This window comes from Pleurodeles waltl, chromosome 9 (genome assembly GCF_031143425.1).
Source record: "Pleurodeles waltl isolate 20211129_DDA chromosome 9, aPleWal1.hap1.20221129, whole genome shotgun sequence".
Taxonomy (NCBI): domain Eukaryota; kingdom Metazoa; phylum Chordata; class Amphibia; order Caudata; family Salamandridae; genus Pleurodeles; species Pleurodeles waltl.
In genome coordinates, this window is record NC_090448.1 from 69,129,117 (window position 1) to 69,154,856 (window position 25,740).

The following is a 25,740-nucleotide window of genomic DNA, read 5'->3' on the forward strand; positions in this document are numbered from 1 at the left end:
AAAGAAAACCCAACTTGTAATTATTAATTTAAATGTATCCTTAATGTATTCAGAGTCAACAACCAATACTACACAGATGCCAGATGCTAAACAGATATTCACATTATCAACATGGGAACACTACATAAAATATAACTACATTGGCTTCATTTGCACAGTCAGTAGGTTCCCCGAAAATATGACTGGATATAGACCTCATAAAGCAACACAAGGATGATCATTAATTGTTTGTAATGGCCAATGTATGATGAAATGAGCCCAGGAGCAACTTGTGAAGTATGTATGATCAGAGTGTGCTAAAGAAATTATTTTCTGCCTTAAAAAGCAGGCAATAGGGCATGGGCCAAGAGATAACTTGAATCACGTCTTTTGTCTCCAGGCTAATATTCCTTTGAATGATGTGCAGCTCGATGACTTGGTCATTTTCCTCGGCTCCAAGGATGCAGAGTCAGTTAACTATAAGGAGCTGGCAGTGGGTCGAAGGTCATGGAGGCAAGAAAATCCTGAATGGCAGCATCAGCTTAAGAAGCCTAAAACAGGTATTGTTAGATTCACCCAAGGATGGTGCTAGTGATCTTAGAAAGAGTTGTTAGTTAGCGGTGATAGACAAGCTGAAGGACCAAATTCTCTGATGGCGCTTGGGGATTAAACTAGACATATAAAACTGAGGCAGCCTCTACTCAATATCTCTTGCTCAGAATTCAACAGGACTAAAATTAGAATTTTACCACTGCAATTTTCTAACAATGATTTCCTGTGTCATATAATGGTCCTTCTGATAGTATCACCGTTCCTAGCTCATCTGCAGACTTTATGTAACACCTCTTCAAAATTTGTGTAAGCAAACGCCTCTTTTTACATGTTCTCTCCGAAAGTTTTAAACAGATGATGCTGATTTTTCGACTTGTGCACTGAGGGCTGCTGACCAGACATCGCCACTGTTCTAACCCATAAAAAAATGCATATTGAATTGGCTACCCTCAGTTGGCATAAGCCGACTTACTTATAAGTCCATTATGTATGGTACCAATGGTACCCAGGGTATGTAAGAGAGAACGCCCTTCCAGGGCTGCAGCACTGACTGTGCTAACGTACAAGATGGCTCACAGCTAGCCACTGCAGCCTGTAAAAGCAGTTTCAAAAGTGCTAGCTCGATTTTGCCATTTAAAAGAATGGCAAAGCTCCCACCTCCCTTAACATTATAAAGACTTCCCTAAGCTAGGCCTATGAAGCCCTATGGCAGGTAGCAGTTTATTATTAAGTTGGACATACATTTTTAATATGTCCTAACAGCAAAACTTCTAAATTGTCGATTTTGCTGTGGAAAAGTTAGTAGACCCATTGGCTAACACAGAGTTACCAACTGACGTCTTAGTGGACTACTAAAATGTCTACTTCACAGTATCAAATTTATCATGGCATTAAACCCGACTTAATGTCCAAGTCACATTCAATCAATCAATCAATCAATCTGGAATTTGTAAAGCGCACTACTCACCCGTGAGGGTCTCAAGGCGCCTAGGATGGGGGGGGGGGAGAAGCGTGGGAGGGAGGAGGTGCTGCTACTGCTCGAACAGCCAGGTCTTGAGAAGTTTCCTGAAGGTAAGGAGGTCTTTGGTCTGGCGCAGGTGGGTGGAAAGAGTGTTCCATGTTTGGCAGCGATGTGCGAGAATGATCTACCCGCGGTTGTAGTTCTGCGGACGAGTGGGACGGTTGCGAGGGCGAGGTCGGCGGAGCAGAGATGCGGGGTCAGGGTGTAGAAGGAGAGTCGTGTGTTGAGGTATTCTGGTCCGGTGTTGTGCAGTGCTTTGTGAGCATGGGTGAGGAGTTTGAAGGTGATTCTCTTGTTGACTGGGAGTCAGTGCAGGTTTTTCAGGTGGACATTTAGGGCCAGATGTAGCAAAGCGTTTGCGAGTCGCAAACGGCGAAAAACGTCGTTTGCGAGGCGCAAAAGCCTCACCGGTATGCAGAAATGCATTTTGCGAGTCGGATCCGACTCGCAAAATGCATTTCCGACTCGCAAATAGGAAGGGGTGTTCCCTTCCTATTTGCGACTCGCAATGCGATTCAATTCCATTTGCGACCGCGAAAGCGGTCGCAAATAGAATCGCAGTTACCATCCACTTGAAGTGGATGGTAACCCAGTCGCAAACGGGAAGGGGTCCCCATGGGACCCCTTCCCCTTTGTGACTGGAATAAAAAATATTTTTTCAGAGCAGGCAGTGGTCCAATGGACCACTACCTGCCCTGTAAAAATCCGAAACAAAAGGTTTCGTTTTTTTTTTCCATAGTGCAGCTCGTTTTCCTTTAAGGAAAACAGGCTGCACTTAGAAAAAAAAAAAAAACTGCTTTATTAAAAAGCAGTCACGGACATGGTGGTCTGCTGTCTCCAGCAGGCCACCATACCCGTGAGTGCCCATGCTCGCAATGGGGTCGCAAACTGCGACCCACCTCATTAATATTAATGAGGTGGGTCTTTGCAACCCCATTGCGAGTTGCAGAAGGTGTCTGAGACACCTTTCTGCATACCAAATTGCGACTTGCAATTTGCGAGTTGCATGGACTCGCAAATTGCAAGTCGCAATTTGGTATTTTGCTACATCTGGCCCTTAATGTCACGTTTAAGGAAATACAACTTATAGAAAGTTGCCACTCTTATGTTCAGTTTGTCTAGTGGCCTGTCACAATTGCTGGCAACCAGACAGCCTTCGGCCCACTGGGGAGTAGTGTGAATGATTTCCAGACCCAGGAACAATATAAGCCTTCTGTAGGGAGAAGTGTGATCTCCCCCTTGCAGGAAGCTATTTATGTTGTTGGCCCAAAAGGTGAGCTTCAAAGGTGAAGCCGCCTTTGGTGGGCAAATAGCTTTCACACTCTTGAAGGGCTCTCCATTTGTTCAGATAGACAGGCTGGTAGAGGGAACAGAGAGGAAAAACCAGTGCCCAAACTGTTTTTTTTTCCATGGGCATGTAGCCATGGGTATCCACACTATTTGTGTGGGATACCAAGCACCTAAGTTCCAGGGAAGGGTTCAGACATCTTGGGAGTAGGCAGAATAGTGCACTCTGGGATTGCTAAATGCCACACACAGTCGGAATTCATCTCAGAATGCGAGGAATCCTAGTAGCCCATTGGCAAGTGACCGCATCATCACCCCCCAGGGTACTTTCTGGGTACAAATATGGCACCCCTCATGCCTTGGAACTCAGATCATGGTGGAACTGGAGACAGGACCAAAGAAGGACTGCCATGCGGAACCTGACAAGAAAGACTGCACCATATGCCGGACTGCACCTGCCACACCTTGGGCTAGCAAAGAGAGGACTGTATCTGTGGCTCTTGAAAAAGTCACTCCCAAGCCCCAGAACAAAGAAATTATTCTAAATGTCAGTCTACTGACCCCCTAGAACCAGCACCAGGGCCATCAAAGCTGAAGAAGCTCACACCAACAAGTCAGTAACCATATTCTGTGAATCACCGTTGACCGCTGCTGGGAGAATCAAAAGACCAATCCTCGACTGCCAAAAGTTGCACCTGAGTCTGCTCTATCCAGGAGTGTTGTCTGAGTCTAGATTGGTCACCAAAGAGAGACACTAGCCTTCACCAAAGGATACCGCTGGACCCTCTATGTGTGGGGATCGGTAGCCCAGAGCCAGCATGCCCTCTACTGGCTCAAGGAGGACTTCGAAGGACACCGACCCATGTGGCCAAAGTCACTTCCCCCTTACCCATGGACTGAGGAATAATCACGAAGACACCTTTCATCGACCGCATGGCACCCTGAGCAACTTTCAGCATCCTGCATCACGTGCATCAGGACCAGTCCAATGAAGTCTATGGCGAACTTGATGCAAAGTATAGAACTGGACTAGAGACAGCTTTGGTGACCAGGTAATTATCCAAATACTCCTTAGTGGTCCCCCCCTGACCAACTTCTCCCTGATGGATTTGGTTAACCCACTCAGCCAGAGTCACCGAACACAACTGTTTCAAACTTTCTCAAATGTTTCTAAACTTTATTGTTACCAATAATTGTTTGCACTTTGGACTACAAGGCTGAGATTTACATTTTACTTGAAAATCTGTATCCTCTGAACACTCAGGTGGATTTTGCTCATCTTGGTGTCTAAAAATTCATTAAAATAGAATCTATTTTAATTATTATCACTAATAATAATTTATAATAGTAATAATAATAACAATTACTGTTATTATTGTTATTATTATCATTATTTAAGGTTGTATAAAGTGCATCCTCCTCTCCAAAGGGATATGCCGGCGCTAGATCTCATATTTGCCAGCTCCAATCAAGACCCTAGAGTGGAAACAACCAGGTCTTCAACATTCTTGAAAGGCTAACAAATCTGTTATCACATCTAGATTCCAGGGAAGATGATTCCAGTGGGCAGTTGCTAAAAATGTAGACTTTCGGCGTATCATGTTAGACCTTAAAAATCACACTACATTATTGAAATATCTCTATAACTATTTTCCAAATATTATGGTTCTTTTCACTTTAGGTTGATGAGCTCTTAATAGGATCATCCTTTTAAAACACATCTTAGAACACCTGAGTGATCATTATGACCCTGGCGGTATTACAACCGCAGGGCCAAAACAACGAGAGTACCGCCAACAGGCTGGCGGTGCCTCCCGCCGTATTATGACCACGGCGTCGCACCGCCGGGGCCGGCGGTTTTCCGCCACAATGGCCCCGGCGGATGTAATCCGCCAGCGCTGCCCAGGGGATTACGAGTCCCCGACCGCCACCCTTTTTCTGGTGGTCTGAACCGCCAGGAAAAGGCTGGCGGTACGGGGAGTCGTGGGGCCCCTGGGGGCCCCTGCACTGCCCATGCCACTGGGCCCCATGCGGCTTTTCACTGTCTGCTGTGCAGACAGTGAAAAGCACGACGGGTGCAACTGCACCCGTCGCACGGCTGCAACACCACCGGCTCCATTTGGAGCCGGCTCCCATGTTGCGGCCCACATCCCCGCTGGGCCGGCAGGCGGAAACCAGGTTTCCGCCCGCCGGCCCAGCGGGGATCTCCAAATGGCCGTGGCGGGGGTGCGGCCGCCATGGCGGTCAGATCTTGGCGGGCAGCTGATGCCGCCCGCCAAGGTCGTAATGACCCCCCTAGTCTTACAGTCAGTAAGTTTTGTACAGATTAATTTAAAAACAAAACTCATTAGTTCCATCTCTTAGAAAGAAAATGGAGGTCCAATTACAACACCAAAGCATACACATTATCAGCAAAGAAGTGAAGAATAACAGACAATTATACAACTCCAAAACTCTAGTACTTTATTTTTTCTCAGATAAAGACTCTAAAATTAGAGGAGAACTAGCAGTGGAACACCCGTCTTTGTCCTGTATGGAATGGACTCCTATGTTTCAGTTATTTATTGCTCACAACTAAGGCTAATAATTTACTGCTAGTAAATCCATTGGGTCCCCACATGGTCCATGCCCAGCCTAACATTTAAAACTTATAGAAGATCAAGTTGGCTCCTAACGTCGCCACTTAGTATATGTTTCTTTGAGCACAGGCATGAGCCAAATTAAATAAGGCACTCTTCCACTGACCCTGAAAAAGAAGAGAATCCCTCCAAATTATTTTTGTTGTTTACAGGCTGACTTTGTACCTTGTAAATTTGCCTCACTGCAGCAATTATTCAGTGTTTCACTCTGTATATTTTATGGCCCGACTCAATAGCTTAAACACTTTAAGGCCTCATTATGAGTTGTCTGGACAGATATGCAAAAATTATCACACATGCTGAAATCTGAAATCCTGTGGATCGGAATTTAACATCTGCAATAATTATCACATATTCTGGGTTCACCTTTGCTAAATGGATTTTAACATGCCGGTTTTGTTGCTGACTGTATCAACGTCTGCATGTCTCTGTATTTACTGGTTATTTATTAATCTCAATAACATTTTGAGAGGTTTGACCAGCCAAAATTGATCTGGGGAAAATTGTGGTTGTGCATTGTCAGCTGCACACTTCAGAATTCCGGTATGTGTGGTAACAAAATGTGTCATATGTACTGGAATTTCACAGACCGCTCATAAAGAGGTCCTATGAGTCCTCCTGCTTTGTAAACATGGTTTGAAAATATAGATACCATAACTAACTGTAAGTACTTTACAGTGTCAATATAGCCTCAGAAGCAGTTCACGTTTAAGTTTATAATTTAGGATGCATGAATTCAGTGCCTAGAGGTGGGAAGAACTTTGATTCACCTTCTAGTGGGTTGCATAACATTTTCTCTGTCTGCTGTTTCCTCTTTGATACATCATGAAGCCATATCCGACTATCAAGACGGAGTTAGCTTTGCATTTCATGCTGCACAAGTGATACTCTCTATCATTCACTCAACAACGTCTTTTTGTTCTTGAATATGTTTCAAGAATATTTTCCTTAGGTTTGTTCACTGCGCTTTGCCACCTGCTCAAGTAATGTATAGCTCAGGTCCAGAAAGATGAGGGCCCTAGGATATGTGTGAAGATGCACTTTGAAAACCTTTTTAAAACTGTAAATGTTTGAGGGTCTTGGATACCAAAATTGCAAAGTTCATTCTAGTGCAATGGTAAATGGAATTCCTTTCTAGAGCTAGATGGTGAAGATACCAACTCAGAATCTTGTTATCTTCTCGAGACTTCTCTGGAGTTAGAGCTCCCTCAAATTAGTAGTTGGTATGTTACCTGAGAATCTCGCAAATCAGTAGAAAATTGACTTCATTTTGGATAGATGTTTCTAGTTGGATTTCTTTTATAGATACTTAGCTTGTTTTGTAATGCGCAGGTCCATGATTTTTTACATATTGAAGGAGGTTTGACAAGTACAAACTGAATGTGAGCTGTGGTCCTTTACTGAGATCTTTATGTTTATCTCAAAACATGCTTTTGTAGCTGAAGAAAGTAATGATGACAAATATTAGAACAGCTGCAACAGGGGTGGAATCTAGGGCCGGAATGGGTATTAAAGTAAAATTATATTTTTTTCAGGAAGAAATGCTAAATTGGAGGCTAACCCACTGGTGGGATTTACTTCACCACATCATGCCTTTTGTGGATGAAATTCCATTGATTGATTTTCCTTTGGATTTAACACTTCCTTCACAGATAATACAGTTTCTCTTTACCAGTCACCTCTAAAGCAGTGCCATCATATCTTCTCATAAATGTTGCTTACTTTTGTGTGCTTTTTGAGGATGTATCTGATCATCATCGTTGAATGAGATAACCAGTCCTCTAAAAGTTATATGCAGCTAGGCCTCTCTTATTCTGTCTATTGCAAGTAGTCAGGATAAAGTATCAAGGAGATTATTAAGCTTTAGGACATCTATTGGAGGTCTAAGAGACTGATGCTTTTTCATGTGGGTTATAACAGAGCTTTTCACCCTCTCTCAAAGGATCAAGTGACCCATCCACGAACCTTGTTATCCAGAAAGGTACTTCTGAAAATATTAGCCAGCCACTGGGCGATATCCCAAAATCTGCTTACAGCTACCTGGGACGGTCTCAAGGACTCACGCCAGTGCCACCCGAACTGCAAAGTAACCCCAGCTCGGCAGGAAGATCTGGGCTACTCGAGCCACCACCTACCAAGTTAGAGGAAGGACGGCCACTGACCTACGAAGACATGGAGGAGATTGGGAAGATGTACAGAGAGAGGAGAAGGAGAGGGAAGGTAAGTGTGCAATGCCATGTTAAAGGATAGGGCCCGTATTGCAGAAACTTTGCAGTGGCTCTCAAAAAGGCACATGCCTTTGCCCAATGTTTGCTGTCTGTGTAATAGGGAATGGAGCAAACAAACTTTGCACTGACACAAACATGGTACTAATCTATTTCACACTGTTTTGCTGTGTTTGCTTAATAATAATGAAGACATTCCATCAGCTTTTGAAATGTGAAAGATATGATTTGTTTGCAACTTTTTTCCTGTTACATAAGTTGGAAAGATATTGTATTTTCAAGTTTGCGTATTCTTTGACTTGAATTTTTATGTTAAGATGTCTATTATATGTTTTACATGGGATTTTAAAGTCTGTTTACTCCATTGTTCCCTGATGCAAACATTTTCTATTACGTGACCTGGAGAAAAATCTGCCCAACCACTGCAAATCCATCTCTAATATGCTTGTTAAACTCCTTGTTAGGAGCAAACATCTCAGAAAACACATATCTCACCCCGAGATGAGGTTACAAAAAGGCACCATTACCAAAAATGCATTATTCCAGCCCTGAGATTTATGAATCATTATTTGTAGGTGTGTTAGTTCAATTGGCTGAATTCAGGCAAACCAGGACTACAACTCCTAGAATGCATTTGATGGTTAAATGAAACACTAGGACCGAAGCAGTGCATCCTTGGTGATGCGGAGCGATCCGGTAACCTTTCCTCAGATCATATTTTGTATTTTATGCCTGCCATAACGAAGCTTGTTTAAATCTCTTCATAACGCAACCCCAAGTGAGATGCTTAACCCTGCAATTCATGCAGGAACACACAAATGCCAGAGAAGCTGTTTATCAATCCATGCACTGTCCCATTGTAGTCCAATTCAGAAAACATATATTTAGGGCCCATTTCACAAACACAATTGTACTTTTCTTTCTAGGTTTCCCATTACATTTGGCATAGATTTAAAATTATTGTTTAATTTTTTGGGGGGTGTAGGAAGCTGGCTCTGTATATACTGTATCAAAATGAGATATAGTGTGCAGGGGTTCCCCAGAGGCTTAACAGAGGCTAAAGTAGATAATACTAATGCTCTCTTTTGCGGTAGTGTGGTCGATCAGTTAAGGTTATCAGAGGGTAGTGCAAAGCATTTGATGTACACACACAGGCAATAAAGGAAACACACGCTCAATGACTAACTCCAGACCAATTGCTTTTTAATAGCAAAAATATATTTTGTTACTTTATTTCTAGAACCACAAGATTCAAGTTGCAGGTAAGTACATTTGCAAGTAAGTATCCAACATATGTATCAATGCAACTTTGTTTCAAATTATCAAGATATACGTTTTTTTAATAGCAATAATGTTTTAAAAGTTGACAGTGCAATTTTGAGCAACAGTTCTGGGTGGAAGAAGAGTTAGCACAGTTTTGAGGTCAGTACAAGACTTACAGTTCCAGTCTCCGGGGTTTGGGATGTCCACAGGTTGGGGTTCAAGTTAACCCCTAACACCCATCACCAGCAACACGGGCCGGCCAGGTGCAGAGGTCAAAGTTGAGGTCGATTTAACATGGGCTACTATGGAGAATGGGAGCACTCGAAATCAGGCCTGCTTGCAGGTAAGTAACCGCATCTTCGGAGGGCAGACCTGTGGAGTTTAGAGGAGCACCAAGGGAAGGGCCACGGGTCAGCACCAAACATACGTCCTCAGGGGTTGCCAGGTGCAGGGTGCAAACACAGCATCGGGCAAGCAATGCTTTCCTGTAGAGGGATCCCGGGGGTCACAAAGATGCTGCAGGAGAAGTCAAGGGCGGGACAAGGAGGGGGCTGTCTGCTGGATGTTGCTGCACCAAAGGTCGTATTCCACAAGGCCAAGGGTCTTTGGGTGCAGAGGTACCTTTTGGCGTTGAGAACCTTTGTCCGGTTCTGTCGCAGCCGGGGGGAAGTGGTCCTCTGGATTCAGGCTGCTGGCGTCGTGTTGGACCGGAGGGGTCAACCCAGGGTGGGCACTTGCTCAGAATAGCCTGGGGACCAGCTCTAGTCGGTTGGGCCACCTGGACACTGGCTGTGGGTGTTGTGTGCAGAGTGGGCAGGACTCACGGATCAGGACTGTTCTGGAGTCCTTGGATGGAGTTTCTTCTTGGACGGGGCCGCTGTCCACGAGGGTTCTTGGTCCTCTGGCGTGCAGGAAGTCCTCTGGAGGCTTTTCAGAGGTCGCTGGTCCTGTCTTCCTTTAGCAGAGCTTTAGAAGCTGGAGACAGGCCGGTAGGGCTGGGTCCAAGCCAGTTTGCATCTTCAGTCTTCTCTGCTGGGGGTCAGCTTAGCAGTCCTTCTTCTTTCTTCTTGTGAGGTCACCAATACTCTGACGAGCTCGGTTCAGGGGAGCCCTTAAATCCTGGAATTACTAACTTTACACAGGTCAGAGGGCAGTAGCCAAAGGCTACTCACCCTGAGGGTGACTACACCTTTCCGGCGTCCACTCCCTTTGGTGAAAGGGACACAGACCTAAACCTATTGGTCCCTGTCCTCCAAACCAAGATGGCGGATTTTGCAAGGCAGGGCTCACTTCAGCTCTGGACACCTTACGGGTGGTCCCAGCTAAAGTGGTCACTCCTCCTTGTTTTCCCTAATTTTCCCACCGGACCTGCAGCCAAAAATGGGGCTTTGTCCAGGGGCAGGCATCTCCACTAGCTGGAGTGCCCCAGGACACTGTAACAAGAGGCCTGAGCCTTTGAGGCACACCGCCAAATGTTACAGTTTCTGCAGGAGGGAGGTGTGAAGCACCTTCACCCAGAGCAGGCTTTGTATCTAGCCACAGAGAGCACAAAGGCTCTCACCCCATGTGGTCAGAAACTCGTCTGGAAGTGGCAGGCTGGCACAGACTAGTCAGTCCTGCACTAGAAGTTGGGCTAAAATACATGGGACATCTTTCAATGAATCCAACACTGGCATCAGTGTGGGTGTATTGTGCTGGGAAGTTTTATAGCAAACTTCCCAGACCTCAGTGAAGCCATTATGGAGCTGTGGAGTTCGTAATGACAAACTACCAGCCCATATACTTTATATGGCCACACTCCACTTCCAATATTTAAGAATGGACTTAGACACTGTAGGGGCATATTGCTCATGCAGCTTTGCCCTCAACTGTGGTCGACTTTGTCTTTTTCTCCCCACCACCACACATGAGCTGCAAAGGCAGGGTTCAAGTGTTTGGTGAGGGGTCCCCCAGGGTGGCATAATACATGCTGCAGCCCTTAGGGACCTTCCCTGGCCACAGGGCCTTTGGTACCATGGGTACCTTTTACAAGGGACTTAATGTGTGCCAGGGGTGTGCCAATTGTGGGAACAATGGTACAGTTTTGGGAAAGAACACTGGTGCTGGGGCCTGGTTAGCAGAATCCCAGCACACTCTCAGTCAAGTCAGCATCAATATCAGGCAAAAGGTGTGTGTGGAGGGGTAACCATGCCTAAAAAGGGAAACTGTCCTACAGGGGGACATTCACATAGGGTTCCTGGTGTCAGGTGTACTCCTGGGAAGTTGGCAGCACCACAATTGTCTTAAGATTTTCTCCTGAAATAGCAGACATATGCATGTATGTGCACATTTCAGAGCAAGTGCAATTAGATTTGCTTCTCCAAAGGGAAAACATTTTTCCTCCCACTCATTTTTGAAGTGCTTCCTAACCCCCCCTCCCGCTACCCCCCCCCCTCTAGAAATTGTGAAGTAAATCTGCAGTTGTTTCCAGGGTGGGAATGGGTCACAAAAAAGTTTGTGAACACCAACAAGAAGTGCTTTTGTGGACAGACATTTGGGATATTGCCGCCATGAAACACTCTCTCTTCTGCTGAGCGAAAACGATTTACTTGCAAAAAATCTTCATGCATGTACATCTTTTTAAGAGCATGAAACTGCCATTTGTGAATTGCAAAAGTGATTTTACCTTCATACGAAAGTTTATTTTGCACTTGTATGCTAAATCTCCCTGCCCAAATAGCCTTGCGAGTCATGTTTTTAGAACCAAAATTTGCATTTCACATCTCGGAGCTGTAATATTTAAATCTGAAGAATAGATGTCAGTCCTTCACACAAAATGCACTTAAATTTAATTTTTAAGCTCAAGGACATTGCGTATAATAACTGTGGATGAAATCAGGGTGTTTGATTGCAGAGTCTCCTGGCCAATTGGTGAAGGATAGTTCTGATTTATTAAAGACAAAGGAGGTGAATACTGTTGCAGCTCTCACTGAGTCCTTTTGGAATTGTCTTTCACACCTATGCCAAGGGCACTCAATTGATCATTAGACTGGACGAAAGACCGTTTGAGACCACATTCAATCTGAAAGAATGCATCAGCAGTGTAGGGAAATGCCTCCTTGGCAGGGTTACACCCTGACTTTTTGCCTTTGCTGATGCCAAGTTATGATTTGAAAGTGTGCTGAGGCCTGCTAACCAGGCCCCAGCACCAGTGTTCTTTCCCTAACCTGTACCTTTGTATCCACAATTGGCACACCCTGGCATCCAGGTAAGTCCCTTGTTACTGGTACCCGTGGTACCAAGGGCCCTGATGCCAGGGGAGGTCTCTAAGGGCTGCAGCATGTCTTATGCCACCCTGGAGACCCCTTACTCAGCACAGACACACTGCTTGCCAGCTTGTGTGTGCTGGTGGGGAGAAAATGACTAAGTCGACATGGCACTCCCCTCAGGGTGCCATGCCAACCTCACACTGCCTATGGCATGGATAAGTCACCCCTCTAGCAGGCCTTACAGCCCTAAGGCAGGGTGCACTATACCATGGGTGAGGGCATAGGTGCATGAGCACTATGCCCCTACAGTGTCTAAGCAAAACCTTAGACATTGTAAGTGCAGGGTAGCCATAAGAGTATATGATCTGGGAGTCTGTCAAACACGAACTCCACAGCACCATAATGGCTACACTGAAAACTGGGAAGTTTGGTATCAAACTTCTCAGCACAATAAATGCACACTGATGCCAGTGTACATTTTATTGTGAAATACACCCCAGAGGGTATCTTAGAGATGCCCCCTGAGAACATACCCGACTTCCAGTGTGGGCTGACTAGTTTTACCAGCCTGCCACACACCAGACATGTTGCTGGCCACATGGGGAGAGTGCCTTTGTCACTCTGTGGCTAGTAACAAAGCCTGTACTGGGTGGAGGTGCTTCTCACCTCCCCCTGCAGGAACTGTAACACCTGGCGGTAAGCCTCAACGGCTCAAAGGCTCACCCCCTTTGTTACAGCACCCCAGGGCACTCCAGCTAGTGGAGATGCCCGCCCCCTCCGGCCACGGCCCCACTTTTGGCGGCAAGGCCGGAGGAGATAATGAGAAAAACAAGGAGGAGTCACTGGCCAGTCAGGACAGCCCCTAAGGTGTCCTGAGGTGACTCTGACTTTTAGAAATCCTCCATCTTGCAGATGGAGGATTCCCCCAATAGGATTAGGGATGTGCCCCCTTCCCCTCAGGGAGGAGGCACAAAGAGGGTGTAGCCACCCTCAGGGCTAGTAGCCATTGGCTACTAACCCCCCAGACCTAAAAACACCCCTAAATTGAGTATTTACGGGCTCCCAGAACCTAGCAAGATAGATTCCTGCAACCTGAAGACGAAGAAGGACTGCTGACCTGAAAGCCCTGCAGAGAAGTCGGAGACACCAACTGCTTTGGCCCCAGCCCTACCGGCCTGTCCCCCCACTTCAAGAAAAACTGCAACAGCGACGCGTTCCAAAGGGTCCAGCGACCTCTGAAGCCTCAGAGGACTACCCTGCATCTAAAAGGACCAAGAACTCCCGAGGACAGCGGCTCTGCTCCAAAGAAGAAACATCTTTGCAACAAAGAAGCAACTTTTAAAGACAACACGTTTTCCGCCGAAAGCGTGAGACTTTGCACTCTGCACCCGACGCCCCCGGCTCAACCTGGAGAGAAACAACACTACAGGGAGGACTCCCCTGCGACTGCGACCCTGTGAGTAGCCAGAGTTGACCCCCCTGAGCTCCCCCAGCGACGCCTGCAGAGGGAATCCAGAGGCGCCCCCTGACCGCGACTGCCTGCTTCTAAGAACCCGACGCCTGGTAAAGACACTGCACCCGCAGCCTCCAGGACCAGAAGGATCCGACCTCCAGTGCAGAAGCGACCCCCAGGTGGCCCTCTCCCTTGCCCAGGAGCCCCCTCCTTGCCTGCCTGCTTCGCTGAAGAGACCCCTGGGTCTCCCATTGAACTCCATTGCAAACCCGACGCCTGTTTGCACTCTGCACCCGGCCGCCCCCGTGCCGCTGAGGGTGTACTTTTTGTGCTGACTTGTGTCCCCCCCGGTGCCCTACAAAACCCCCCTGGTCTGCCCTCCGAAGACGTGGGTACTTACCTGCTGGCAGACTGGAACCGGGGCACCCTCCTTTGAAGCCTATGGCCCTCATTCTGACCTTGGCGGGCGGCGGAGGCCGCCCGCCAAAGTCCTGCCGTCAGGTTACCGTTCCGCGGTCGAAAGACCGCGGTGGTAATTCTGACTTTCCCGCAGGACTGGCGGGCGGTCTGAAGGGAAAGAGGCTTCCACGATGAAGCCGGCTCGGAATCGAGCCGGCGGAGTGGAAGCTGTGCGACGGGTGCAGTTGCACCCGTCGCGTATTTCACTGTCTGCTCAGCAGACAGTGAAATACATGTAGGGGCCCTCTTACGGGGGCCCCTGCAATGCCCATGCCAGTGGCATGGGCACTGCAGGGGCCCCCAGGGGCCCCACGACCCCCCCTACCGCCATCCGGATCCCGGCGGTCGGACCGCCGGGATCTGGATGGCGGTAGGGGGGGTCGGAATCCCCTCGGCGGCGCAGCAAGCTGCGCCGCCTTGGAGGATTCAATGGGGCGGCGGTACACTGGCGGGAGCCCGCCAGTGGTGCCGGTCCGACCGCGGCTTTACCGCCGCGGTCAGAATCCCCATTGGAGCACCGCCGGCCTGTCGGCGGTGCTCCCGCGGTCCTCCGCCCTGGCGGTCTTTGACCGCCAGGGTCAGAATGACCGCCAATGCGTTTTGGGCACCACTTTGACCTCTGCACCTGACCGGCCCTGAGCTGCTGGTGTGGTAACTTTGGGGTTGCTCTGAACCCCCAACGGTGGGCTACCTAACTAAGTGAAATACCTTTCATTTGAAGTATTACTTGTAAATCTTGAACCTGTGGTTCTTAAAATAAACTAAGAAAATATATTTTTCTATACAAAAACCTATTGGCCTGGAATTGTCTTTGAGTGTGTGTTCCTCAATTATTGCCTGTGTGGGTACAACAAATGCCTAACACTACCCTCTGATAAGCCTACTGCTCGACCACACTACCACAAAATAGAGCATTAGAATTATCTCTTTTTGCCACTATCTTACCTCTAAGGGGAACCCTTGGACTCTGTGCATGCTATTTCTCACTTTGAAATAGTACATACAGAGCCAACTTCCTACAAGCAGTGTCACCAAATTAATGAACTCTATATTTTCTTATTCTTAACTGCAGTAAGACTGAAATAGTCCTTTTTGGCTCCTCAGTGGACTGTCCCTACGACTGGTGGCCTAATGAACTAGGGAGAGCCCCTTCTCAATCTTTACAATCATGAAACCTGGATCATATTTGATTCAAATCTATCTTTCATTGTCTATATTAACTAACTATGCTCAATGGGTTTTGCATTCCTGATCTTAACTTCCATTCCCACCACTACCAGAAATGACCTGAATCAAGCTTTGATGCTTTCAATGATAGATTTTGTGGATCTTCACAAATATCTTCCTAGAAATATTCATTTATTACAAAATACAGCAGTCAGACTGGATCAAGGACTAAACAAAGCCTGCCCTATTTCGCTAAAGTTAAAAGTATTACATTGGCTCCCAGCCCACAAAAAATGCCTAGTCAAAACACCATGCCTCTGCTGTTAATCCATTTACAACATGAGGTCTAATTCTGAAATGCAATCTCTTTCTAGTTATAGCACCATCCAGGGCCTTGAGAACACAAGTTGCCTGCTGGGTGAAAATCCCTACCTTCAGGAAAGTCCATTGCTCTAGTCACAGCCAGATTTGAGAACAAATTGCCTGTAGACCTAAAATCACAGAAATAATTATTGCCTTCCAAACTAAAAACCCTCCTCTTCTTTCACTTACAGCATCAGATTTTACCTTTTCATTGATCTATATCTGTGTCGCCATTAACATTTTCCTTAGTGCCAAGTCACTTTCTTCCAGAAGGAACTGATTCTGTGCCTAGAAAAGCATTAATCAATCAATTATATCATGCAAGCTCTTTCCTTGCACTTGCTGTCTATTGAATAGCACCTTTAAAGCAATACATTTCCCATGATCCTACTGAGCAGGAAGTAACAACAAAAAAGAAAGTACAGCAAGCCTCAATGATTAGGGGCAGTCCAACCAACATATCCTCTTCTCTTGGTGATTGAATTTCAGTCTTAAAGTACAGTGCTTGGAAAAATCTAAACAGAACAAACAGTAACAGAAATCCCACAAGTAGCCAAACAATGTCTTCTTTTCCTTGATGAATGTCCATGCTGACCTTGTCTTGCACCAAACAAAAGTGTGTCTTCCATCAAACATATTGCCACCTGCCCCCCTAGACTGTTTGGGATTGACACTAGGAATAACCGTAAACAACATACCACTACCACTATCAGCATCTTGACGTCAGGATAATATTCGCCCCCTTTGTCTTTACAAAAACCAGGACTCTCTTTCACCAAATTCCTAGATGAATCTGCAATTTAAATACAAGACAGGTGGCTTATATTATGCAAGTTTAAAGCAGATTAACAATTGTCATTACTGCATGATGAACTGGCTTACAATGAGAAGTCTTAAACGTTGACAATATAGACCAGTGGTCTCCAAACGTTTTAGAGCCGCGCCCCCCCAGTTGAAAAATTAAAATCATTGGGCCCCCCTCCTAATTTTTCACAATTATTTTATAAAGATAGCAGTGTTTAAATATGTCTAGACCTATTTAAACACTGTAGTTAAGCACTGTTACCTTTTTTAAACTGCAATAACATGCTTCTGCTTAAAACAAAACCCTGTTATCTGTATAGTGCTTCTTTTGGCCACAGCCTGGTGCCCCGCCCCCACTCCACCCCATCTCTCCCCCAGGATCACTTGAGGCCCTCCAGTTTAAAAACCTCTGCTCTAGACCAATCTGCTGATCTAAGGATGTCCTATAATCTAGGCACTGCTCTTGATGCCATAGCACCTGGGCTAAGTGAGTCTCTCAATGCCGTGTATCCACCCCCACAAGTGCTATTGACCCCTTAACCCATCTGCTTAGGGTAGTTGTGGGCATCCGAGGGAACGATGTGCATAATTAAATCAATCACTATGGGGCAGAGGTCCTAAGGTACCTCTACATAATGCTTAATGTACCTCACAACACACAAAGGGGGTCATTACGACCCCGGCGGTCGGTGCAATAATGGAGGTATTACCGCCAACAGGCTGGTGGTACATACCTCTACTATTATGACAATGGTGGTTTGGCCAAAGCCAAACCGCCAAGTTTACACACGACCGCCATGGCGGTAACGACCGCCGGGCTGGAGACGTGCGTCACTAGGCCACCCATGGCATTTTGAACCCACCCACTGCCATGATTTCCGTGGTTTCTGTACCGCCACGGAAACCATGGCGGTAGGCACTATCAATGCCAGGGAATTCCTTCCCTGGCACTGATAGGGGTTTCCCCCACCCTCTCCCCAGAGTCCAATCCCACCCCCCACCCCCTCACATATACACGCATATATATACACACCCATACACACATTCACTCATGCATGCATACATTCATACACACTCACAGCAACACTCACGAACATACATCCAGGCACACATGCAATCACACGACACAACATGCACATACTCACACACCCTCTCATGCACACACACATTACACACGGATGCACGCATTCAAACACAGTCACACACACCCCCACACACACACACCACACACCCCACCCCCCTCTCCTGTTGGAGAACCTGACTTACCTGCTTGCAGGGGGTCCTCCGGCAGGAAACGGGATGCGGCGCTGCTGCCAGCAGCATCGTCCACCAGCAAAACACCACCAGGCTAGGTGGTGTTTTGCTGGCGTGGTGCTGGCAGCAGCGCCACCTTACAGCCATCCACCGCCATGGACGGTCGGTAGCCATGGCGAAAGTATGTTGGCGGCCGTTGCCATGGCGGCATTTGCCGCCAATGTCATAATGAGGGCCAAAGTAGGGTGCTGGGGGAATGAAAGAAACGCAGTAGACTTAGAGGCATTCTTGGTACTTCTTGTAATAGTAAAACCAACCCCAGTTGTTGAGAAATGCATTGTTGAAACATCCAAAGGTCTAACATCTGAGGCCCTTCTAAATGATTCTAGACAAAGTTGTATAACCAACTTGCCTGATAACTTCTAAGAAAAAGGATCATTAGCACTCCATGATTGGAACATTTGTAATGCCAAATTCACATCCCACAACACGGAATACCTGGGTTTAGGAGGATTCACATATGTAATCCCCTTCATCAACCTGAAAACTGAAGGGGTGCTTCCTAACCAGTTTACCAGCAACCTGTTGATATCACTAACCTGTACCCATTAAATGTCCTACTGGACTTTTGACTAGTCCCTAGAAAGGCCAAGATATTTTAAATTCCTATGACATCTGATGAAACAGAATCAGTACTCCTTCCATGCACCAGCCATTCCAAACCTCCCAGGCTGAATTATATGCTGCAACTGTTCCTTGTGCCCTGAAGCGTTGATAACCCTGAAGCAGACTCCCACAGTTCTGGTATGTTTTAGAGCCACCTGAAAGGTTCCATGCTATCAGTGTCAGTTTGCCAGCCAGAACAAGCTTGTAGCATTGCCTCTGAGGGCACCGCAATAATTGTGGGCATTGGATAATTCACGTTAAGCTCTAATTGAGAGGGATACCAAGGTTGTATCGTCCAGAGTGGTGCTATCAACACCACTCTTGTCGACTGTCTGCCCACTGCCCCATAATCCTGGATAGTATGATAAAATATTAAAAAATATAATGATTTCCATTGGACTAATCTTGAAAAAAAATCATGTTGCTAAAGCTTCCAAATCTGGCTGCCAACTAAAATAATTGTGAAACAGAGCTGTTAGCATAGAGAAAGAAGGTCTGTGTTGAACGGACCCAGGCCATGCTTAGATTTTTGAAACTCTGCCAATTCAGACGCCAATCATTGGCATTGTAGAGGTTCCTTGAATACCAGTCTGCTTGCCAATTTTGTGCACCTGGTTTTAAAGCTATCCCTTGGCAGAGATAAAACTCTCAGAGTGCCATGGCCAAGGCTGCTAGAGACCTGGACGTTTTGCTCCCCAACCTGTATATGTACCTGGCTGCTATCAGATTGGCCAAATTTAGGAGGACTGAATAATTTACCTAGCCTTTTATCAGAAACTGAACTGTAAAGGAGCCTGCAAGAAGCCCTAAACAATTTATGTGTATTGACAACTCCTTCCTGTACCATCTTCTTACAGTTGAGAAGGTGCCACACCTGGTGGCCCAACCCCAGAGACTTGCATCTGACTCTAAGAGCAGATATGGGGAAGTTGGAGAAATGGCCCTTCTGTTCCATGTGTCTATATGGCATAACCACTAGTTTATTTCCTATTTTGCTTTCTTGTCTAACAGAACCATCTATGAGTATTCTAGGCCCCATTGTTAATGCTTTATTTTAAGCTTATGGAAAGTCCCACAGTAAAGTGGTCCTGAAAAGTTCACTTGAATCTAGGATGATAGAAGACCAACCAGCCTTGCCAACTGTAGGGAAGAAACATGCAGCTGAGCCAATGGCATTGTCAAGTCTTTCTTTACTTTTCACTGTAAGAGGAGTAAAAGGACCTCTTTGTCAGAGTCTATTAACAACTTCAAGAACTTTTTTTAGGGTTCCAGATCAGATTTCTCTACCTTTACCATAAAGCCTAGGGACCGGATTAATTCTACAGCCATCTATATCTGCTCCAGCAATAGATTATTTTCCTGGCCCAAGAATATCATATTGTCCAAATAAGTATACCACCATCCTCAGACCCTGGGACCTGAGATTTGCTGCAATTGGATTTATCATTTAGGTAAAGCACCATGAGTATAGGATAGACTGAATGGAAGGGACATGAACATGTACGTCTGTCCTACTCAAAGGGACTAGACACTTCTTATGATTGTGACAAATTGGCACTGCCAAATATGCATCCTTCTAATCCAAATTAATTATCAAATCCCCAGGAAGGAGAATATCTCTGACGTTGACTAATGTTTCCATTTTAAAATGGCTATAGAGGAAAAACTGATTGAGATCTTTCAGATGTGTTACCTGCTAGAATTTCCTGTTATACTTGATCTTAACCGAAAGTCGGAGAAATAATCATAACTTTGTGTTTATCTTTTGAATCAAAAATGAATTGCTTATATATTCTTCTGCTTCTGGGTGTAGCAAACACATCTCCATAGTATTTTTCTGGAGTAACTTCTGTACCTCCAAAGAAATCAACACCCCCACTTGCCTGGAAAACTGAATTGGAGTCTGAAATACAGTCAGAACCTGAGTGGCATAAAACTCTATAAGAAGCCTTTGGACTTTTAGATAAGCCCAAGGCTCACTTCATCTGAATTTCTTTGCAAAAAGGGCCAACCTGTCCCCACCTTTCACCAGGAGGGAGGAGAATACACTTACCTTGAACTCTCCTTCCCCCCTCTTGTCCTGCACTGATGCAAAATGTCCTCCCCTTCTTCTGTAAGGTAAGAACATCAGCCTGATGTACCAGGACTGCTGGTGGTTGAAGTAGAGAGACCCGCCCAAATACCCACTTTAGGAAGGAGTGATCCTTATCCAGTGAAGCAAATGCTTGCATTAACCGATTAATCTCCTCGCCAGTTCTCTCAACTTTGGGTCAGTTCTAAGCAAAAGTCCTTTGCATCTCTCAAACGACAGGCCAGCATTTGATTACCTCAAAAACCAGCCCTTGGGCCCATTTGGCTGTTATTTCCAGGTTTAGCAGCTCACCCATTCTTTTAGCTTGGTCAGCTACGCACAGCAATTTTATCCTGCAATAATGACCAGACTATCAACACACCTTCTGGGATCTTTACTATCCCTACTCAAGAAAGTGATGATCATAACTGATTAAATAAACAGTCTGTGGCATTCTGCACTCATTTTGGATCTTGTGGCTTTGTTAATCAGACTATGATGCTCGATTTTACATACTCATCCACAAATGGTGGGGAAAACATTCAATAGAATTCAGGTGTTGTAACAATCTATGGTCAAAAATGGGGTTATATCCTGTATCCAAAGCACTTTTTGAGTCTTATCAGGCACTTTTAATGTCTTTTTCTTAAATGAGGGAGTTGGCAGCATCAGCACAGTATGCATCATTACCATGAAATAATCTGTAAAGTGATCATTTAGCTCATCATATAGCCTTTTAAAAGGCCCACCCAATTAACCCCTAATAAGATCCTGGCATTGGGACAGTAAGGCCTTCCCATACAACAGAATTAAACCACAAGCATCCATATTATGTTCAGTGCCCTGGGGATTCTCTCCCATCATCCTATGTTTACTTTTCAAAGAATTATCAAGAAAATCACACAAATTATTTTTAAACAATTCATCCTTCTCAGAATCTCTATTGATGTTATCATTATAACTCTCAGCCATCATATAGAACGTGCTCACCCCACAGGAAACTGAACCCTCTCATAATAATCTGCAGTATTTCTTTGATAAATATCACAGTTCTTAAAAGTTTCTTTGAAATAAATGCTAACGTTTCTCCCTTCTGTAACATATTAAACCTTTAGAACAGGCAGAGAACCATAGAATTTTTTTTTTTAAGCATATTTTATTAGGTTTTTTAAGGTTTAAAAGAATAAACATTATACAAAATTACAGTGTGTACGTATAGAATAGAAACACAGCTGCATACATTGCAAGGAACAACATATCAGAACTATAATGCATAGGACAATGTGCAAGTGGCAGCGATACCATAGTACAACTTGGATCTACACGAATAGATATTAGGTTCAGCAATCAGGGTTGCTCTTAAGATCGTGGAGAAAGTGTCTATCAGTGGCGTAGCATGGAGGGTGCAGGGGGGGCCGGCCGCACCGGGCGCAACATCTTGGAAGAGACTAAATCCACGGGTTAGGGGGCGCAAATTACTTGCCTTGCCCCGGGTTAGGGGGCGCAAATTACTTGCCTTGCCCCGGGTGCTGACAACCCATGCTACGCCACTGGTGTGTATCCAGTAGTTTGTAACTGTACAGTAGAGTTCCAGTACGGAGGGCCACCAAGATGAAGCTCAAGGGCTAATACCCAGGAGGAAAAGCACTCACATAGTTTGTAGGCCTCTGGGGCGAGTGGTAGGGACCAGGGAACCAGTCCTCCGGTGCCCCAAAGACACTATGAAGATGGAGAAGTCCCTGTCGGGGGGGACCATGGCTAGTAAATCTCACCGTGCGCTCTGTCAGTTAGGTTTGTCGGGGAGGGAGGTTCAGTAGCGGTTGTTAAGTACCTTCCATTGCTATAGATTTAAGCATTAAGGGGCTGAGGGACAAACAGGGTCTACACCCACTCAAGGGAGAAGGGATTGTCTCTGAGTTTGGCACCTAATGTCATCCTAAGCTCACCCCAGTCCTCTGCTATTGGGTATTTACATAAAAGGTACCTGACCATAGATACCAGGATTTAAACATCAAACATCTAGGAAGCAAGTTCTAGAGTTTAGCCATTAGGAGGCAACCGGCCCGTCGATATTTTTCAAACTTTAAAACTTTGCAATTATACAATGAACACGTGCTTTGTTTAATGCAGGCTTTTGGCAGTAAGCAGTCAGCAGTTGCAACATGACCTCCCGGTCATAAATAAACAACTGTCTTCTCTCGCTGAACATGCCCAAGCGGAGCTTCAATATTTGAACAAGCAATGCAACAAAACCTGCTACCGAGCGCTGAAACCCACCGAAATATCAGGTAGTCCTTGTAGCTGCCCGCACGAAGCATTTACAAGAGCAACAGGCAGTAAACAAGCACGCTTTTACCAAGGCAGCCCCCTCATACTTCCCAATACACTTAAAAGTAAAACCCCAGTGTGCCAGAAACTCTATCTAACAGTACATGTGTGCAACATTTACTTAACTCATGTAGCCTGAAAAGAGTAAAAGTTGGTTGGACTGCGCCTATTTATAGAGGTTAGGTGTACTTTCTTTGTGTTGTTACTTCCTGCTCAGAAGAGCAAGATCGTGGGAAATGTAGTGTTTTGAAGTTGCTATTAAGTAAACAGCAGTGAAAGAGATTGCACATTAGGAGTCTTCTGTCCTGTAATAAAATTGCTGTGGGGCACATCAGATAGGATTGGATGTTTGACGTGCATGAATTGTCCATCCAGTAGTTGAGGTTACCGGATGACACCATGTCATTAGGGATGCTGGCTGCCAGGTTTAGGCTTTTCATTTACCTACCCAGTGCATTCTGGGATTGGTAGTCCTGGATACCGTCAATTGAACAGATTGAACTACATTTCTAAGTTAAACTGGTTTGTATTAGTACTGAACTGGAATGTCTTGTGCCCAACAGAGTCCCTCGTTACGAGGCAGGCGGTCATAAGACTGCTAGCCTCGCCGTGGCAGTCCTACCGCCACATTACGAGTTGTGAGGCTTGGCAGACGCCAAGCCTCCGCAACTCTGCCGCGGCCGGCGGTGAGCACCTCCAATCCGGCGGCAGGCCCCAGCTTGCCATCCGGATTACGAGGCTGCAAACCGACAGGCTTTCTGTGGCATTCACCCCGCCACGAAAACCCTGGCGGTCATGCACCCGGCGATAGGAATCTTCATTGCTGTCACCGGCACACACATACAGACATGTCTTTACACATGCACACATCCCCTCACCCATCCACACACTCACACCCCCCCCACACCTCTTCACGCACGCATGTATGCACATACACATCTATTTGGCATACGCATACATTCAGTCAGGCACACCCACTCACTCACATTCATCAACACAGACACCCCCATTCATGTGCACATACACACACGCATTCAGCACCCCCCTCCGCAAACATGCACACATGCACCCAAACACACAGACCCCCTCCTCCCTTTGGACGCCCACTTACCTCCTCAGTCGAGGGGAATGTCCGGGAGGGGATGGGTCCTGGCGGTCTTCCCTCGCCGCCACCACCACGCCAGCAGGACTCCGCCAAGCCATATTACGGCTTGTAATACGGCGGGCGGAGTCCTTCTGGCGTGGCTGTGCCGGCGATGGACCCGCCTCTGCAGCGCCAACCGCCAGCACGACTGCTGGTTGCTTTCCACCTCAATGATGGAGGAAAGCAGCCAGCACTCGTAATATGGTGGTCTGCTGACCGCCACCACTGGCAGTCGTCTGGCAGGTTGGGCTTTGGCGGTCAGGGATATTGACCTCAAAGTCCAAATGAGGGCCAGAGTCTTCTAAAACATTACCTACAGTGTATCTGTGTTATGCAACATCATTATTCATTTCATTGTGTTTTTAAGTAAATGGATATATTTGGGGAAAGTGTGGGCTTCACAGTATGACAGAGGTTGAGGCTCAGGTGCATGCATCATGGATCCTCTTGTAGCATTAAGAGGCGGACATAAGTGGAATGAAGTGGACTCTCATCAATGAGTCCCATTATCCCTGCCGTATCAGTGATAGCTTCACCCTTGCTTCTAACCCCAACAAGGTGACTAAGGGGCTTAGGCCCATGTGTCTTCTTCCCTGTAGAGCAGGCCGAAGGAATGGGTGGACCAGTGCCGTGTAGTCAAGTCTGGGAATGCAGCCATAGACAAGCACTCAATGCCCTCCACACTCGGCTCTGAGCACGGGGATATGGTGGACCGCTTCAGGCGTGAAGTCCTCCTGGAGTACATGGACATACTGCAGCTCTGCCACAAGTACAGCGTACCTTTATCGGAGGAATTACTTGAGCAAGGTAAGAAAAAGCTTCTTTCTCAGCACCTCTAGGTATGATTTTTAGGGGGGCATATAAGTGCTCACGTACAACAGGTGATCATGAACACTGTATGCATGTGTGTTCTTATAGATGTGTACATATAAAAATATAAACAATCACAGTAGTTTAAACCTTTTAAGCAGACTGTGAATTAAACATTACGATGGACTGTGCTAGGGGTAAGGTATTAGGAGTGCCTCAGTCACTCCAAATTCTCCTCTTCACACCTCTCTCTGTGGCAGTCTCTTGGTTAGACATTTATTCTCTTTATCTCCTCAGATCTTTCTGAAACACTCAATCTGCATATACCACACCTCATCTCTTTTCTCTTCCACATCCTCCTTTTACTCTCTCTTGCGCGTAATTCTTTACATCTATATGGCTTCAGCCATCTCCCCCAAACACACGATGCACCCGCTCACCTGTAGTCACTGGATTCTCTTTAACTTTCTTTCTGTCAGTATTTTGACGACGGTGTACCTCCTTCACACAATTGCACGTATAATCAAAATTACAGTGGGGCAATGGGCACACTCGACCAGTGCTCTATCTTCTGTAGAGAGGCCAAAGATTGGATGAGCACGCATGCTGAACCCCTCTGTGACCCACTGACAGACACTGTGAGAAATTAGCCCTGCCTTTGACCTGATCATGACATCTGAGGTGTGAAAAACAAGGCAGCTTTAAAGAGCAGCAGTTTGCCAACAATAACAATCCTTTAGACAGCCCTACTTTTTAATGATCCCACCTCAATAATGCATTATGGATGCACAGTTGTCGGCCCTCCCACATAATCCCCAACAACCTTGGGGGTTTTCCCATCCTTTTTCACCCTGAGTTGTCTCTTAACCGTCCTATGGTCATCTTCCTTTTATTGTTTAACATCCCTCATTTTGCTTCCCCCCTTAATTCCTTTCCAGCTCCTCTGATGTCCTTCTTACAGCCCCACAGCCGCCCATCCCCGTTCCCTGTGGGCACATCATCATTTC

General features: G+C 46.1%; 1 protein-coding gene across 1 annotated transcript in view; it reads left to right on the top strand.

Annotated features, from left to right (window-relative positions):
* EFCAB12 (EF-hand calcium binding domain 12) overlaps window positions 1-25,740 on the top strand; it is a 123,778-nt gene that overhangs the window by 63,101 nt on the left and 34,937 nt on the right. The window contains exons 4-6 of the mRNA XM_069206319.1: window positions 380-539; window positions 7,421-7,698; window positions 24,523-24,730. Of these exons, the coding sequence (XP_069062420.1) occupies window positions 380-539; window positions 7,421-7,698; window positions 24,523-24,730 (646 nt within the window). The remainder of the gene's footprint in view (window positions 1-379; window positions 540-7,420; window positions 7,699-24,522; window positions 24,731-25,740) is intronic.